Genomic DNA, 15,195 nt, shown 5'->3' with positions numbered 1-15,195 from the left:
TCCCACAGGCCACAGTTCCACTCCCTACTTATAACTAGGGCTCAGCCTTGGAGTTCAAAGCATACTTGGATGAAATTGCACAATATGAGCGGAGCCTACATCTTGGGTATTCCCTTAGCACCTGCTGCCCAGCAGGGCTCAGAGGACAAGGGCAGAAAGGAGAAACATCGGATACACAGCAACAGGCACTGTGGGATGCCGGGTGGGGTAAGCTGAGCTCCTAGAGGATGGATAGCAGAGCCACTCACAAACATACACATGTGTCAGGCTTGGCTAAGCTGGGGGCCCCGAATACCTCTTTTATCACCTGAGCCCCAAGCCCACACTTAACATGGGGTAGTCTATAGCTGCTAGGTGTGGCCCTTGCAAGGCCTTGGTGATGGTGGAGTCTGTGTCCCTGCCTCTGAGAGCAAGAATCAATCAGAAAGCAGTCAGCTAAGCTGGAGAGGTCCCCAGCACCAGAGCCACTGGGCTGTGACCTTGATTGGCTGAGGTACTTACGCGTGGACTTGCCATGGGTTTTCTCGCAGTTCGGACAATGATAAATGTCGATATCTGGTGCCTCCTCCTCTTCCACCCCAACACAGCTGAAACAGGAGGAGACAGATCATTATTTCTCTCATGGTCAGTCTCCCTCAGCCTTCCATCCATAAGCTCAGGGGTAGCCCCTGCTCACTGCTGGAGACTGAGGTCAGTGGAGCTTTGTGCGACAGTAGTCCTTAGATGGGGAGGGGCAGAAGGGCTGCAGAGCTGCCCTCCTCAAACACGAATCTGCAGTGGGATCCACACGCAGCTGCAGGTGCTCACTATGAGGACCCAGCACTATGCGACTTGTACAGCAAGCCTGCCTCATTGAGGACCACCTCCATCATCACCCTGGGAAGACAGGAGAACCCTGAGCTACACCACAACAATTTGCCCCACTCAGTTTCAGGAGGTCAGGGCAAGGTTGAGGGATAGTGACCAGTGTGTCCCTTCTTCTTCCCTCCAGGAGTTCTTTCAGGGCCTGAAACCTGCTCAGGAGGCAGCTACTGGCACTGGTCAGTTGGCACCCAACAGCCCCTTAGGAAATGAGGACAGAATCAAAGGATGCAAGCCACAAGGCCAACAGGCTTCTACCATCACAACTGGCAAAACGAAAACATGCTGCTCTGTTCTGACCCCTTCCACTCTTGGGTTACAGGTAAAGAGAGGCCAGCAGAAGAAGACAGTGAAAATCTAGTCGTGTGGCCAGGTGTTGGGACAGATGAATCCCCCAAATGGAAAAGTCACTGGATTGGAAAACACACCAACACACCTTCCTGCGAGCAGACGCACAAACAGAGCCACCAGATATATTTTAAAGAAGCATTTCCTGAGGGCAGCCACGGAGTCTCGACCCAGGAAGGGCTTAGGGAACTGACTGTCTGGAAGTCACCAGTGTGCTCTATGAAGATGATTTTTACATGGGGCAAACTCCACAAGTCCATCAAAAGTCCAATACATTTTCAGCTGTATTCAGTATGACTTTTAACATGTGTTCTTTTGTCTTTTTTTTTAAGTATGGCCTCATGATGTCTTGACGCACAGGGAACCACTGTAAATTTATTCCTATTAAAAATAAGTGAGGTGAACTGAGAAGATGGCTTAGTCAGGAAACGGTTTGGCTGTGCAAGCACCAAGTTCTGAGTTCAGATTCCCAGAACTGATGCAATAAAAGCGGGATGTGGTGGCATATGCTTACAATCCTGCATCGCAGAGATGCAGACGGGCATCTTCAGGGGACTCGCTGGCTAGATAACCCACCCTAATCAGTGAGCTCCAGTCCCAATTAGGGACCCTATTTCCAAAAACAAGGAGAACAGCGTCTGGGAAATGATAAACAAGGTTGACCTTTGTCAATCCTTTTCCTGACTTTTTGTGTCCCTCCAGCATCACCTGAGGGGCAGCATTAACTTTGAATCTGAGCTTGTTTTCCCAAATGAAAACCTTTATTGTTTTTCCAAGGCAGAGTTTCTCCGAGTGGCCCTGGCTGTCCTAGACTCACTCTGCAGACCAGGCTGGCTCGGAGCTCAGAGATCTGCTTACTGGGATTAAAGGCGTGCACCACCACACCCGGCATTAAATAAGGACTTGCGGAGGGAGTAACAGCAGAAAGAGTCAATCAGACCAAAGTTTACAAGCTCTCACGTAGACTGACCAGACAAAACGAAGAAAGATTACTGAAACCAGACTTATTTATATAATTACCAACAATTAGGTAGCCTAGGTGAAGTGGACAAATTCCTAGGAACACATAAACTACAAACAAGCAATTCAAAAACAGCAGAGCAAGTTGTAACTCAGCAGCAGAGCACGTGATGAGCACATCTGAAGCTGGGATTGATTCCTGCCACCCAACAATACATATGTACACACACTGATGAAACAGAGAAAATGAACAGGTCTGTAGTAAGACATTGTGTCATTCCTCAAAAACTTCCCTCAAGACTCCAGAGACCAGCACGATGGCTCCGGGGGTAAAGGTGCTCACCACGAAGCCTGACAACATGACTTCAATTCCCTGGACCCAAAGGGTGGAAGGAGAGAACAGACACCTGCCAGCTGTCCCCCAACCTCCACATGTGTGCCTGATACACACCTGTGTGCAAGCATGGGTGTACACACATACACACAATGAATAAAGTAATAAAAAGGAAAAGCCCAGAAGCACCGCTAGTGAATTCTATAAAAAATATCAATCCTTCTCAGAAACAAATTGAAAAGAAAGTAATATTCCTGACCCACCCCCTCTTTTCATGGTAGGAATGAATTTAGGGCCTCAAATATGTTAGACAAGGATTCTGTCATTTATCCCCAGCCCTCCTGATTCCTTTTATGAGAACAATAATATCTTGATTCCAAAGCCAGACAAAGGCATAAAAAAAAAACACAGGCCAACATCTCTTATTAATAGCAGTATAAAAATCCTCCACCAACTACATTGTAAAGTCCAGCAGCACACTAAAGGGCTATAGTTCACGGTCAGGCGAGACTTATGATGGGAATGTAAAGATAGTGACCACAGAAAGGGTGTGCCCTGAGGCCCCGCCAGGAGGTCACACAGCAGCAGGGACTGTGCGAGCTCACCCACAGTTCACGGGGCCCTTTCTCTCTCACACTCCTACTCTGGTCTTTCCCAGTCCTTCCCCAACCCCCATCTTCCCTAATGTGTTCTCACCTCTTATGACACAAGGAAGAACCACATGAGCACCTCAATTGATGCAGAAAAAGATAGACCTATTCATAATTTCATTTATTTTTATTTTGGGGAGGGAGAGAGTATAGCCCTGGCTGTCCTGACTGTTCTAGAACTGACTTTGTAGACTAGGCTAGCCGTGAACTCAGAGATCTGCCTGCCTCTGCCTCTTAAGTGGTGGGATTAAAGACAAGTGCCACAACACCCGGCTCTTCGTGCGTGTGTGTGTGTGTGTGTGTGTGTGTGTGTGCGTGTGTGTGTGCGTGTGTGTGCGTGTGTGTGTGTGTGCGTGCGTGTGCGTGTGTGTGTGCGTGTGTGTGTGTGTGCGTGCGTGTGCGTGTGTGCGTATGTGTGTGTATGTGCGCGTGTGCGTGCGTGTGCGTGTGCGTGCGTGTGCGTGTGTGTGTGTGGAGGGGGAGAGAGAGAAAGAGAGAGAGAGAGAGAGACTAAGAATAGAAAGGAACTTCCTTAGCAAGATAAAGATATAATATAAAAAACTCATAGCTAATATTACACAGAATGATGAAAAACCAAAAGCCTTTCCCTAGAAGATCTGAAATGAGGCAGGATGTCTGTAGTTGCCACTTCTACTCAACGCAATGTTAGAAGTGCTGCTAGTCAGAATAATTAGGGGACAAAATTAAATAAAAAGCCTTCTAACTAATTGAAAGAAGTAAAATGATCTTTATTTGCAAATGACATGCTTAAATATACAGAAAAATCACATGGAAACCCTCTATATAAAACATGCTAGCACTAATAAATAAAAGGGAAAGTTGTAGGGTGCAAGATTAACACACAGCACAGTGTTTCTGGACACTGGCAGTAGATAATCAAAAAGAAAATCTAGAAATCAATTATATGAGCATCAAGAAGGATAAACCATTTGGGGAAGATTTGTAGCCTGATGAAACAAGGGTAAAAGCTGACTTTAAACTCATGTGGTATTGTGAAGGATCCCAAATAACCAAAGCAATCTTTAAAAACAAAAATGAAGGGAACATATACTTCACAACTTCAAAACTTGCAACAAAGCCATAGTAACCAAGCAGTATGCCACTGTCATCTAGCTAGAAACAGACTGGCAGAGTAGAATTAGACCCAGAAATAAATCCACATATCAGAGGTTAATTTATTTTTGACAAGGGTTGTAAGATATAAGGAAAGTCTATTCTCTCTCTCTCTCTCTCTCTCTCTCTCTCTCTCTCTCTGTCTCTCTCTCTGTCTCTCTCTGTCTCTCTCTCTCTCTGTGTGTGTGTGTGTGTGTGTGTGTGTGTGTATTGTACTGCATGCACATGGGTTTGCAGATGCACCCATCTGAGTTCATGCATGGAGAGGCCAGAGCAGGACACTGATGTCTTCTTCCATTACCCTCTGCTTTACTGTCTCCACTGTAACTGAAGCTCACCATTTTTATCTAGTCTGGCTGGCCAGTGAGTTCTCAGGGTCTGCCTGTCTCGACCCCTTAATGCCCACCTGACACCCTACACAAAAACTAACTGAAAACAAATTGATCAACCAAATATAAGGTCTAAAATGATAAAATTATTAGAAGAAAACATGAATGAAATCTTCATACCTTTGGATCCATCAATGGATGACTAGAAATAACAGCAAAGGGGTAAGTGGCAGCAACAACTACAAATGATAAACTGGGCTTTATCAAAACTAAAAACTTCTGTGCATCTAAGACTGGGCCAGGCAACATTTCATCATGGGGGAAGTGCTCATGAAGTCCCGCCCCTTCCTGAGAGACTCACTGGCAGCTAATGGTTACTAGGTAGGGAAGGGAGGACCATTTTCTTCAGTACTATACCTTTGGTGAGTTGTCTGTGCCCCTGTAAAGAACCCCTTCACCTATGCTTGTGTAAGAAATTCCAGTTAAACTCCATGAGCCAAAAAAGGAGGAGGAGGAGAGGGCTTTAAACTGGCAAGGACTTGTTGGAAATGAGAAGAGCTTCGATGGGAGAGGGAAAGGAAACGGAACATAGAACAGGTCGTGTGTGAAAAAGACCAAAGTTCATTATATGTATGTATGTATGAGACTGTCAAAGAATTTTTTCAATTCAATTATAAAACACTTTCGTACATTAAAATACACTGTTGAGAAAGAAAAGGCCACTTACAGGATGAGAGAAAATATTTTAAAATTACATATCAGGTAAGGGTCTAGCATCCAAATCCATAAAGAACTCTTATAGCTCAATAATAAAATAATCTAATTTTAAAATGAGCAAATGACTCAAACAGGCATTTCTCCAGAGACGATGAACGCACAGCCACAGGCACATCAAACGACACTGAACGTTCAAGTCATTAGCAAATCAAAACTCCAGTGAGATGCAGCTTCACATCGTGGGCTGTGGAGAGGCTGTGACCCTTCCATAATTTCCTCACTTGAGAAAAACGTAAAACAGTGCAGACGCAGGAAAAAAAACATTGATTTCCTCATAAAATAAACATAAAGTGACATATGAGCCTGCAGTTTTACTCAGCTACATATCTAAGATTTAAGAATTGGCATTCCATCAATGCCCTATTCACAAAAAATAGTGGCATGTACAGTAACCAAAGTGGGTAAGGCACCAAAATCCAAGGACAGGTAGATGGATCAACAACATGTGATCATACACATAACACATTATTTGACTAAAGTTTACATATTCAGTAACACATATGGATAGAAAAAACTAGATTACTGGGGGAAAAAAGGCCCAATACACAGTGCTAATACTTAATAGCAACCCTCAATAAAATGTCTATAACAGGTAAGTCAGGAGAGACACATGGCAAGGGAGGGGCCAGAGGGTGGGAAGGAAGGGGTTTGGAGGTGCAACTTGACAGGACGTGATTTATGACCAAGGAACACTGGCACGGTGCCACAGAATATTCAAACCCACTATGGAGCATCCACACTGGCCACAGAGTATTCACACCAACTGCAGAATAGTCACACTGGCCAGAGCGTTCACACTAGCCATGGAGAATTCACACCAGCTATGAAACATTCACTCCAGCCAAGAAAAATTCGCATCAGCTATGGAGCATTTTACACTGGCTGTGAAGAATTCACACCAGCTATAGAACAATCACACCAGTCATGGAGTACTCACCAGCCACAGTGCATCATACTGGTCATGGAGCATTCACACTAGCCAAGGAGCATTCAGATTGGCCAGGAAGTCTTCATACTACCACAGAGCCTGTGCAAAGGGTCTGTCTCTGCCTTGCTTATCAGGGAATTCTATTCTGTAGGCCTATTTGTAGAATGAATTTGCTTAAAGAAAACCCAAGCATGACAGGGAGAAACCATACTGCCCTAAGTATGAGGTGGGTCACTTATCGTTATTCAGCTCTAAAGCCATGCGTTTTTCTGGGTACATCTCAAACATCCCTGATGACAATGCTCTGTGACCTTCCTAAGGAACTCAGGGTTAGCTGTGTTTCTTCCAGAGGCAGCTGCACCGCTCTAAGAAGAAGGGTGAAGCCTGGGTCCCTCCAAGTTTCATCGCCACCATCATTCCACTTACAGGACATAGCAGAGATGTCACCAGGCTCTGAAGCAAACTGGGAGAATGAGTGGATGTGGTGCTAAGAACCAAGATGCCCATGACAACTGAACTGACAGGCATTTCAAAGGCTGTGTTCGGGAAATCTGACCCATTTAAAAGTATAAAGTCACATTTACAGGTTTATTTAAAACAGCATTTGTTGGAGAGAAGTCAGCAAGGCCCACACTTGGTATTCTAATTAAAGCCAGGTCGAGAGCTGGGTGTGGTGTACACCTGCCAGCCTGGCACTCTGAAGGCAGAAGCAAGGGAATCACTATAAGTTCAAGGCCAGCCTGGTTTATAGAGTGGGTTTTGGGAAAACCCAGAGCTACCTGGTAAGATCCTACCTCAAAACAGAACAATAAAGCCAGGTCAGGGCTGGCTGCACATGTGCCTGAAAGTGCACTGGCCCCTCCCACCCACAGACAGAGACGACATGCCTCCCAGAGCCCAATGGTGTCACCGCATCCCTCTCGGGCACAGTAATAAAGACAACTCAGGATAATAGAACAGCTTCCTGTTGCACCGAAAAACATCAGGAACCAAAATAAATGATCACTAGCAGATGAGTCACAAGCCTCTGGCCTGGTGCGGAACTGCGTGTTGAGGGTGTAGCTGTGAAAGACCATTTCTGTATGGAAATCAGGTGAGGAAATGGTGTCCGGCTGACTAGTGACTAAGCCGTCATTTACACAGCGATAGAAAAGAACACACTGCAGTAAGAAACGCCCACTGGAACTTGCAGTGCAAAGGGTGTCGCTGATTGTGTTCCTCAGCTGTCTGCACTGTGACGAACACCTGAGAGCATCAACTGTAAAGGCAGGAAGATTTGTTCTGCTCGGAGTTTGAGCGGCCTTGGTCCAGTCACTCGCCTACCTCTTTGGCCTGTGGAACAGAGCATTACAGTGGGAACGGGTCGCAGGGGAAGCCTGAGAGCTGTGGGTACACCCGTCCAGGACAGTACCCCAGAGACCTTTCTTCCTTCCACTGGCTTTCACTTCCTCAAGGTTCTGCCACCTCCCAACCGCATGACAGGCTGGGACCAAGCACCCAGCACACAGGCCTTTGGGGAGTGCAAATATCCAAATGTTAACACTGATGTTGGAGAACAAGCACCCACATCAGTCTTAGCAGGAGCCCCTGCCAGCATGAGTTCATGGGTGAGACAGTTGGCATTTTATTTGCTTGTGTATGCATGAGGAATATATGCATGCACAAGTGTGTGCAAGCATATGTGGGTGTGATTGCATGTGTGTAAGCATGACTGCTCTACACCTTCCTTTCTGAGACAGGGTCACTCACTGCACCTAGAGCTCACTGACTCGGTAGGCTGGCATGCCCTCCCACTCCAGAGAACCACCTATCACTCCACCCCAAGGTGGGGTTTCAAGCAGACACCTAGCTTTTAAGTGGATGCTGGGGACTCAACTTGAGACCCGCATGCTCACACAGAACACACTTTACTAACTGAGCCACCTTCCTATCCCCCAAGGTTAGTATTTGTTAGCATCTGCGCCATGAAACGGAAAACCTTAGCATTTATGGAGCTAGGGCTTGAACCAGGACCTCACGTGCTCTCAGCAGGTACTTTATTACTGAGTTATACCCGTAGCCCTTGTAAGATTTGTAATCATGAAAATCTGATTTTGTTTCAATCAAAGCTATCTGAATTTATAAGCATATAATATCTATTTTAAAATATATTCTCTGTGTGAGTGTGGTAACACACGCCTTTAATTCCAGCACTAGTGAGGCAGAGGCAGGTGGATCTCTGAGTTTGAGGCTCCTGTCTTAAAAATATACTGACACTCACAGAATCTTTACAGAATGCAAGCCAAAGCAATTGCTGGTACGTACAGACCTTTCAAAGAAAGTGGCTCAAGGCAGCAAGGACGGGATGCTCTTGAGCAGCAGAAGGAAGTGACTGTCACTCATCCAGCCCATCCCTCTAGCTGGTGACACAAGCTCATAAAACCTAAGCAAGATACTTGGTTGGCCAGGACACTTTGACTCCTCTGACCAGCCGCCATTGGCACCACGTGAGGGGACAAGTGTGAAGAGAGACACTTCCCAAGGTACAACTCTGAAGCAATACAGCCTCAGGAACTGAGACCACGGAGCTCCAGGAGGAACACACTGAACCACACGAGCTCAGCTTCCAGAAGAGACAGAGAAGAGGCATCGCAGGTATGTATGAAACACCAACCCTTCTGTGTGGCAGGGTGTAAGCAAACAGAATGCTTATTTTCAAAACTGTATTTGCAAGAGAAAATATAAAGCACACCAAAAGCAAACACAGACAAAAGCAAAATACCAGACAGCAGAGGGCAAGGCTGCTCAGCGGGTAGGGCACTTGCTGCTGAGCCTGAAGACCTCAGCTCAATACCTAAGATCCACAAGGTAGAAAGGGAGAGCCTACTTCCAAAAGCTGTCCCCTAACCTCCACATGTGTGAGCATGCATGCACATGTGCATATTCATATACGTGTGCAGGCATGCACACTCAAACACAACGAGAAGACCTCGAGAAAACCCATGGGCAGGAGGAAAGCTCCTTACCTGCAAGAAACAAGATTTACATCCAATTTCTCAAAAAACATGGGACAACAAGAGTATGTGGCAAACTATTTAAAGGGTTTGAAGAATTGGGGAACATATGGGAATTCGGAGTCTAGCAATCTTTAAAATTTTCATGTGCATATGGTGGTCAGAGAGAGGCTTGCAGGAGTAGTTCTTTCCTTCCTCTGTGGGTTCTGAGAATGAACAAAGATCACTAATGAGGTCTGTGTGCAATGTCTCCTACTGGCTTAGCCAGCTCACCAGTCCCCTTGTCAATTGTAGTGGCATTTCAATTATATTTTAATAAATAAAGACTGCCTGAAGATCTGAAAATAAAGCAGTCCCACTGGTCAGCCTTACAGACCAGATTATGGTAACACACATGTTTAATCCCAGTAGTCACAATGACACAAACCTTTAATCTCAGTAGCCATAATGACACACACCTTTTACCCCAGTAGCCACACTAGTTTGCCATAGAAACTGGGTGGTGAATACCTTTAATGACGGTGGTGCAAGCCTTTAATCCCAGCCCTAGAGAGGGATATAAGACGGGGGAAGACAGCTCTCAGACACCATCTCCTTCTGAGATTCCTGGAGGCAGGATCGCCATTTTCAGACTAAGGTCAAGGTAAGACCCAGTGGTTGGCTGTTTTGGTTTTAGGATCTTCAGGTTGAACACCAGTTTCTAACTCTGAGTTTTTATTATCATGCATCAGTCAATTTAATTAATTCATTTTTCTTTTTGAGATAGGAACTTACACAGCCCATGTTGGCCTCGGTATATATCCAAGTATGACCTTGAACTTTTGATTTTCCTGCCTTCAACTTTCAAAGGCTGGTATATAGCACCATGTCCAGCAAAACTACCCTTCAAAGATGAAGGAAAATAATCTCTATTTTATACAAAATTTGTGAGAACTAGTCATCAGTGTACCGTATTTCCAAGAAATGTTTTTTTCTTTTTCTTTTTCCAAGAAATGTTAAAGTCTTTTAGAGAGAAGAAAGATTATAAAGATTGAAAACTCAAATTATATAATGAAAGGATGCCATTAAAGTAACAAGTCCAAAGTTTTAATTCTCATAGTCTTTAAAAACTCATAACATTTATTTAGTGTGTGTGTGTGTGTGTGTGTGTGTGTGTGTTGGCAAGATGCACACGCACGTGTTGCCATGGCGCCTATGTGGTTCCCACTCAGGTGGTCAGCTGGCAGTGCTGCCTTCATCCACCCAGCCATCTCACTGACTCCTAGTTCTCATACTTTCAATTGACCCAACTGATAAGTATTTGTTCGAAATAATAGCAACAGTGTATACTGTGCCTGTTGTTTAAGGATACATCAAGTTAAAAAATAGCAATGTTATAAAGCATGGGAAGGAATCCTTAAAAGACCAAGAGCAGCTGGAGTTCTGTGTGAGAGAGGACTTGGAGTAGTCATAAATGTACATTGTAAACTCAAAAGCAACTAAGTGTATCAGTAACCTTTTGTTGCTGTGATAAACACCAAGACTGAAAGTGACTTATGGGAGAGTTTATTTGGCTGATGGCTCCAGAGGGAGAGTCCATAATGTCAGGGAGTCATGGCAGCCAGCAGCCATAGCTGGAAGCTAAGAGATGACATCATCAATCACAAACACAAAGTAGAAGTGGGGTGAGGCTACAAACTCAGAAACACACTACAGAGACCCCAGAAACACATTCCCTCTAGCAAGGTGTCACATTTCATAACATCCCTAAACAGCGCCACCAAATGGGGACCAAGTGTTCAAATAATGAACCTATGGGGACAGTCTCATTCAAACCACCACAGCCACCACTAAAAATGTTTACTTAGAAAATATTATTGCTACCCTGACAGGAGGGGGAAAAAACCTAAAATCCTATAATATGCTTAATTAAAACCAAAGAGGGCATAAAAAAGAATGAAAGAAAAAGGAGGGATAGCTCAGTTGGTCAAGTGTGATACAATATGCTGACTCAGTTTAACCCCAGCACCCACATAAAAGGCTGCACGGTGGTACACTCCTATAACCCCAACACTGGGTGGTAGGGACAGGATCCCTGGGGCTCTTGGCCAGCTGGCTTAGCCAGTGAGCTCTAGATTCAGTGAGACACAATGTCTCAAAAAATAAGGTAAAGAAACAATTGAGAAGGACATGTAATATCAACCTCTGGACATAGGCACAAAGGTGTATGAACATCTACACATGCATACCTATGCACAAATAAGCACATACACACAAATGTGTGTGTACAGATACATATACATAGCCATGAATAACAAACAGTAGTAGATGTAGTAAATAATAACCCACTTGTATCAATGGCACTTTAAATATAAATAAATTTACATTAAATACCAATTTAAATATATATAAATGTCCTAAATGTACTGATTAAAAGGCAAAGACCATTAGAATAGATAGCGAAAATGAAAAGAAAAAGACCCAACTATGTGAGAAACCTACTTAGCATGTGAAGACTCAGAGACACTAAATCAAACTAAATAATTCCATGCTCTCATATTTCACTGACTCACCTGAAATGGACCGATTTCCTAAAACACATTTAGCTAAAATGTACACAAAGATAGACACTTGAGAGGACCTTTATTTTCTGAAGAACTCAATCACACTTGTCTCTACAATCTGTTTCAAAGGATCACAGCAAAGGGAATCCTTCCTAATACATAACTAGACAAAGATGTTACAAGAATCTGACCAGAATTTCTCATGAATACTGAATATAGATACAAAAATTTCAGTAAAATACTAGCAAATTCAACCCAACATTATAAAGCATTATATGCCATGATCAACTGGGATTAATTCCAGGTATGCACAGCTGGTTCAACATTTGAAAGGAAATTTACATAATATATCAACAGGTTAGAAAAAAATTACATAATGTTTGATACAATCCAAGACTCATGCATGATTAACTCTCAGCAAACTGGGCACAGATAGAAACTTGTGACAAAAAACATTTACCATGAACCAAAAACCCCACAGTGAGAAACCAGAATCCTGCCAAGATTAAGAAAATTATGATCTCAAGAAAAGGAAGGAAGGAAGGGAGGGATGGAAGGAGGGAGTGGGAGGAAGGGGGAGGAAGAGGGAGGGAGGGAGGGAGGGAGGGAGGGAGGGAGGGAGGGAGGGAGGGAGGAAGAGAAGAAGGGAGGAAGGGGAAGGGAGGGGGAAGGAGGGGGAGGAAGGGGGAGGGAGGGAGGGAGAAGGGGAAGGGAGGGAAGGGGAGGAGGAAGAAAGGAAGGAAGGGAGGGAGGGAGGGAGGAGGGAGGGAGGGGAGGGAGGGGAAGGAAGGAAGGAAGGAAGGAAGGAAGGAAGGAAGGAAGGAAGGAGGGGAGGGAGGGAGGAAGGGGAAGGGAGGGAAGGGGGAGGAGGAAGAAAGGGGGGAAGGGAGGGAAGGGGGGGGAGGAAGGAAGGAAGGAAGGGAGGGAGGAAGGGAGGGAGGGAGGGAGGAAGGAAGGGAGGGAGGGAGGGGGAGGAAGGAAGGAAGAAGGAAAGGAGGAGGGAGGGAGGGGGAGGAAGGAAGGGAGGGAGGGAGGGAGGGAGGGAGGAAGGAAGGAAGGGAGGGAGGGAGGGAGGGAGGGGGAGGAAGGAAGGGAGGGAGGGAGGGAGGGAGGAAGGGGAGGGAGGGAGGAATGAAGGAAGGAAGCAGAGAGGCAAGCACATCTGTCCTGCTGCTTTCCAGTTATCCCATGTGAAAGCCCTGACTCGCACAATAAGACAAGAAGACAAACATCATCTGGGAAGAGGAAAGCAAGGTCACTCCTCACAAGTGGCAGGATGGTCTCCGGGGCTAAAGCATAAGCATGTGACAGATACAAAACAGCAAGGCTGATACACAAAATCAATTTCCCTTTGGATGCCAGCAAAGAACACTTAAAATTAAGAAATGGAACATCATTTATACAGCCTTACCATTAAAATGAAATAAGTGTAAATTTCCATAGAAAGTCACTATAAGGGAAACTATAAAACCCTAATGAAAGAAATCCCAGAACTAAAAACATCAAAAGATAATCCATGTTCATGGACAGGAAGACTCTGTCAGATGGCTATTCCTAACTTGATCTCTAGGATCTCGATGATACTGGAGAAATATCAAAACATCATTCTATGGAAATTAACACACCGATTCCAAGGTTTCTATGGAGAGACAACAGGCCCAGAGCACACCACAACAGAACAAAGGACAGGTACCAGCTAGCTCTAGTTCTGATGTAAGGCAGCCATGATGGCTATAAGGGATCAGGCCCATGGAATGGAATACTGGGCCAGGAGCAGATCCCACGGATACAGTTACCCGGTCTGTGACAACAGAGAGGGAACAGCTGGATACCCACACGCAAAGAGTGAAAAGGAATCAGAGATCTAATACACTTCCTAGAAAAAGGAATCATAGATTACATGTAAAGTGTAAAACTATGAAATTCCTATAACACATGAGAGAATCAAGGTGAGCCTGGATTTAGAGATGGCTTTTTAAAATTTAGTATTATTAATATGTACAAGGGGAGAGGTGTGCATGCATATGAGAGCACACGTGGAGGGTAGAGGACCAGCTTTGCACACTCAGTCTCTCCTTCCACCTTCTCATGGGCTCCCTGGACCAGCCCCAAGAAGCCCAACTTTGCAGTGAACACCTTCACCTGCTGAACCATCTCTCCAGCCCTGTTGATGACTTAGATGCAACCCCAAAGCCATGATTTATGAAAGAGTGGACAAGTGGGGTTTTATTAAAATCTAAAACTTCTGCTCTGAAAATAATGCTGGGTGCGGTTAAAGAGATGATTCACAGAGACAATATCTGCAAAACATTATCTGTTAAAAGACTGGTATCCAAAATTTGCAAGAATTCTTAAAACTCAACAAGAAAAAAGCCTGACTTTAAAGTGGGCCCTAAACCTCGACAAGCCCCTCACCAGGAGGATCGCTAGATGGTCACTGCAAAAGCACATGGCAGGCTGTCAACATGACGTCACCAGGTCCCACAGCACGTCCACGAGGATGATCGAAGTCCAGAACACTGACAACAGCAAACACTGTGGGGAGAGGCAGCGACTGGACACTCACTCGTCAACATGTCACAGCCAGGGTGTTGCAGCTTTGCCATTTCTCGGGAAGATGAACTCACTCTTATCATGTGATTCTGCAGTTGCTCTCCCTGGTACCTACCCGAAGGAGCTGAAAACTTGTATTGCCATTAAAACCTATGCACAGCAATAAACACTAAAATGTAGAAACAACTCCAGTCCCAGGGGATTCAACATTCTTTTCTGGCCTCTGCAAGTTCCAGGAACACATGTGGTGCACAGACATACATGCAGGCAAAACATCCATATACATGAAATAATGTTAAACAAAGAATGCCTTGCTTCTAAAACAACCGTCACAAATACACCACATGAATGTAAAAGATTCTGATAAGGAAATAGGGTATTGTGTAGGGTAGGGGAGGTATACAGGGACTTTGTTCTTCTTGATGGTCATTCTACAAATTTAAAATCAGTCTAAAACTTGTCTATTAAAAATTGGGCTGGATCTGGCAGCACAGACCTTTAACTCAGCTACACAAGAGGCTGAAGCAAGGGGATGGCAGATTTAGGTTCAAGATCCACCTGCACAACTCATGAGCTTTTGTCTCCGAAGTGAAACTGTGCAAAGAACGCAGGCACAGCTCCATACAAAGGCCGTACCTAGTGTGTGCAGGGCTCACCACTCCACTCCCAGAAAAGTAATGAAGGAAGGGAACAGAGTGAAGGGAAGGGAATAAAGAATTTCTGTGTGTGCCCATCTGCAGAGCTGTCAGCTGGGAAAGTGGGAGATGCAGGGCAAAGCTACTCAG

At 44.9% G+C, this 15,195-nt stretch overlaps 1 protein-coding gene across 2 annotated transcripts in view; it reads right to left on the bottom strand.

Moving 5' to 3' along the window:
- Phf2 (PHD finger protein 2) overlaps positions 1-15,195 on the bottom strand; it is a 74,778-nt gene that overhangs the window by 33,715 nt on the left and 25,868 nt on the right. For both annotated transcript variants that reach the window (XM_038333628.1, XM_038333629.2), the window contains exon 2: positions 502-587. In XM_038333628.1, coding sequence (XP_038189556.1) covers positions 502-587 — 86 coding nt within the window. The remainder of the gene's footprint in view (positions 1-501; positions 588-15,195) is intronic.

The sequence above is a fragment of the Arvicola amphibius genome, chromosome 6 (assembly GCF_903992535.2).
Source record: "Arvicola amphibius chromosome 6, mArvAmp1.2, whole genome shotgun sequence".
Classification (NCBI taxonomy): Eukaryota; Metazoa; Chordata; class Mammalia; order Rodentia; family Cricetidae; genus Arvicola; species Arvicola amphibius.
Note: the sequence above shows the minus strand (reverse complement) of the source record. Positions and strands in the feature narration are given on the sequence as shown.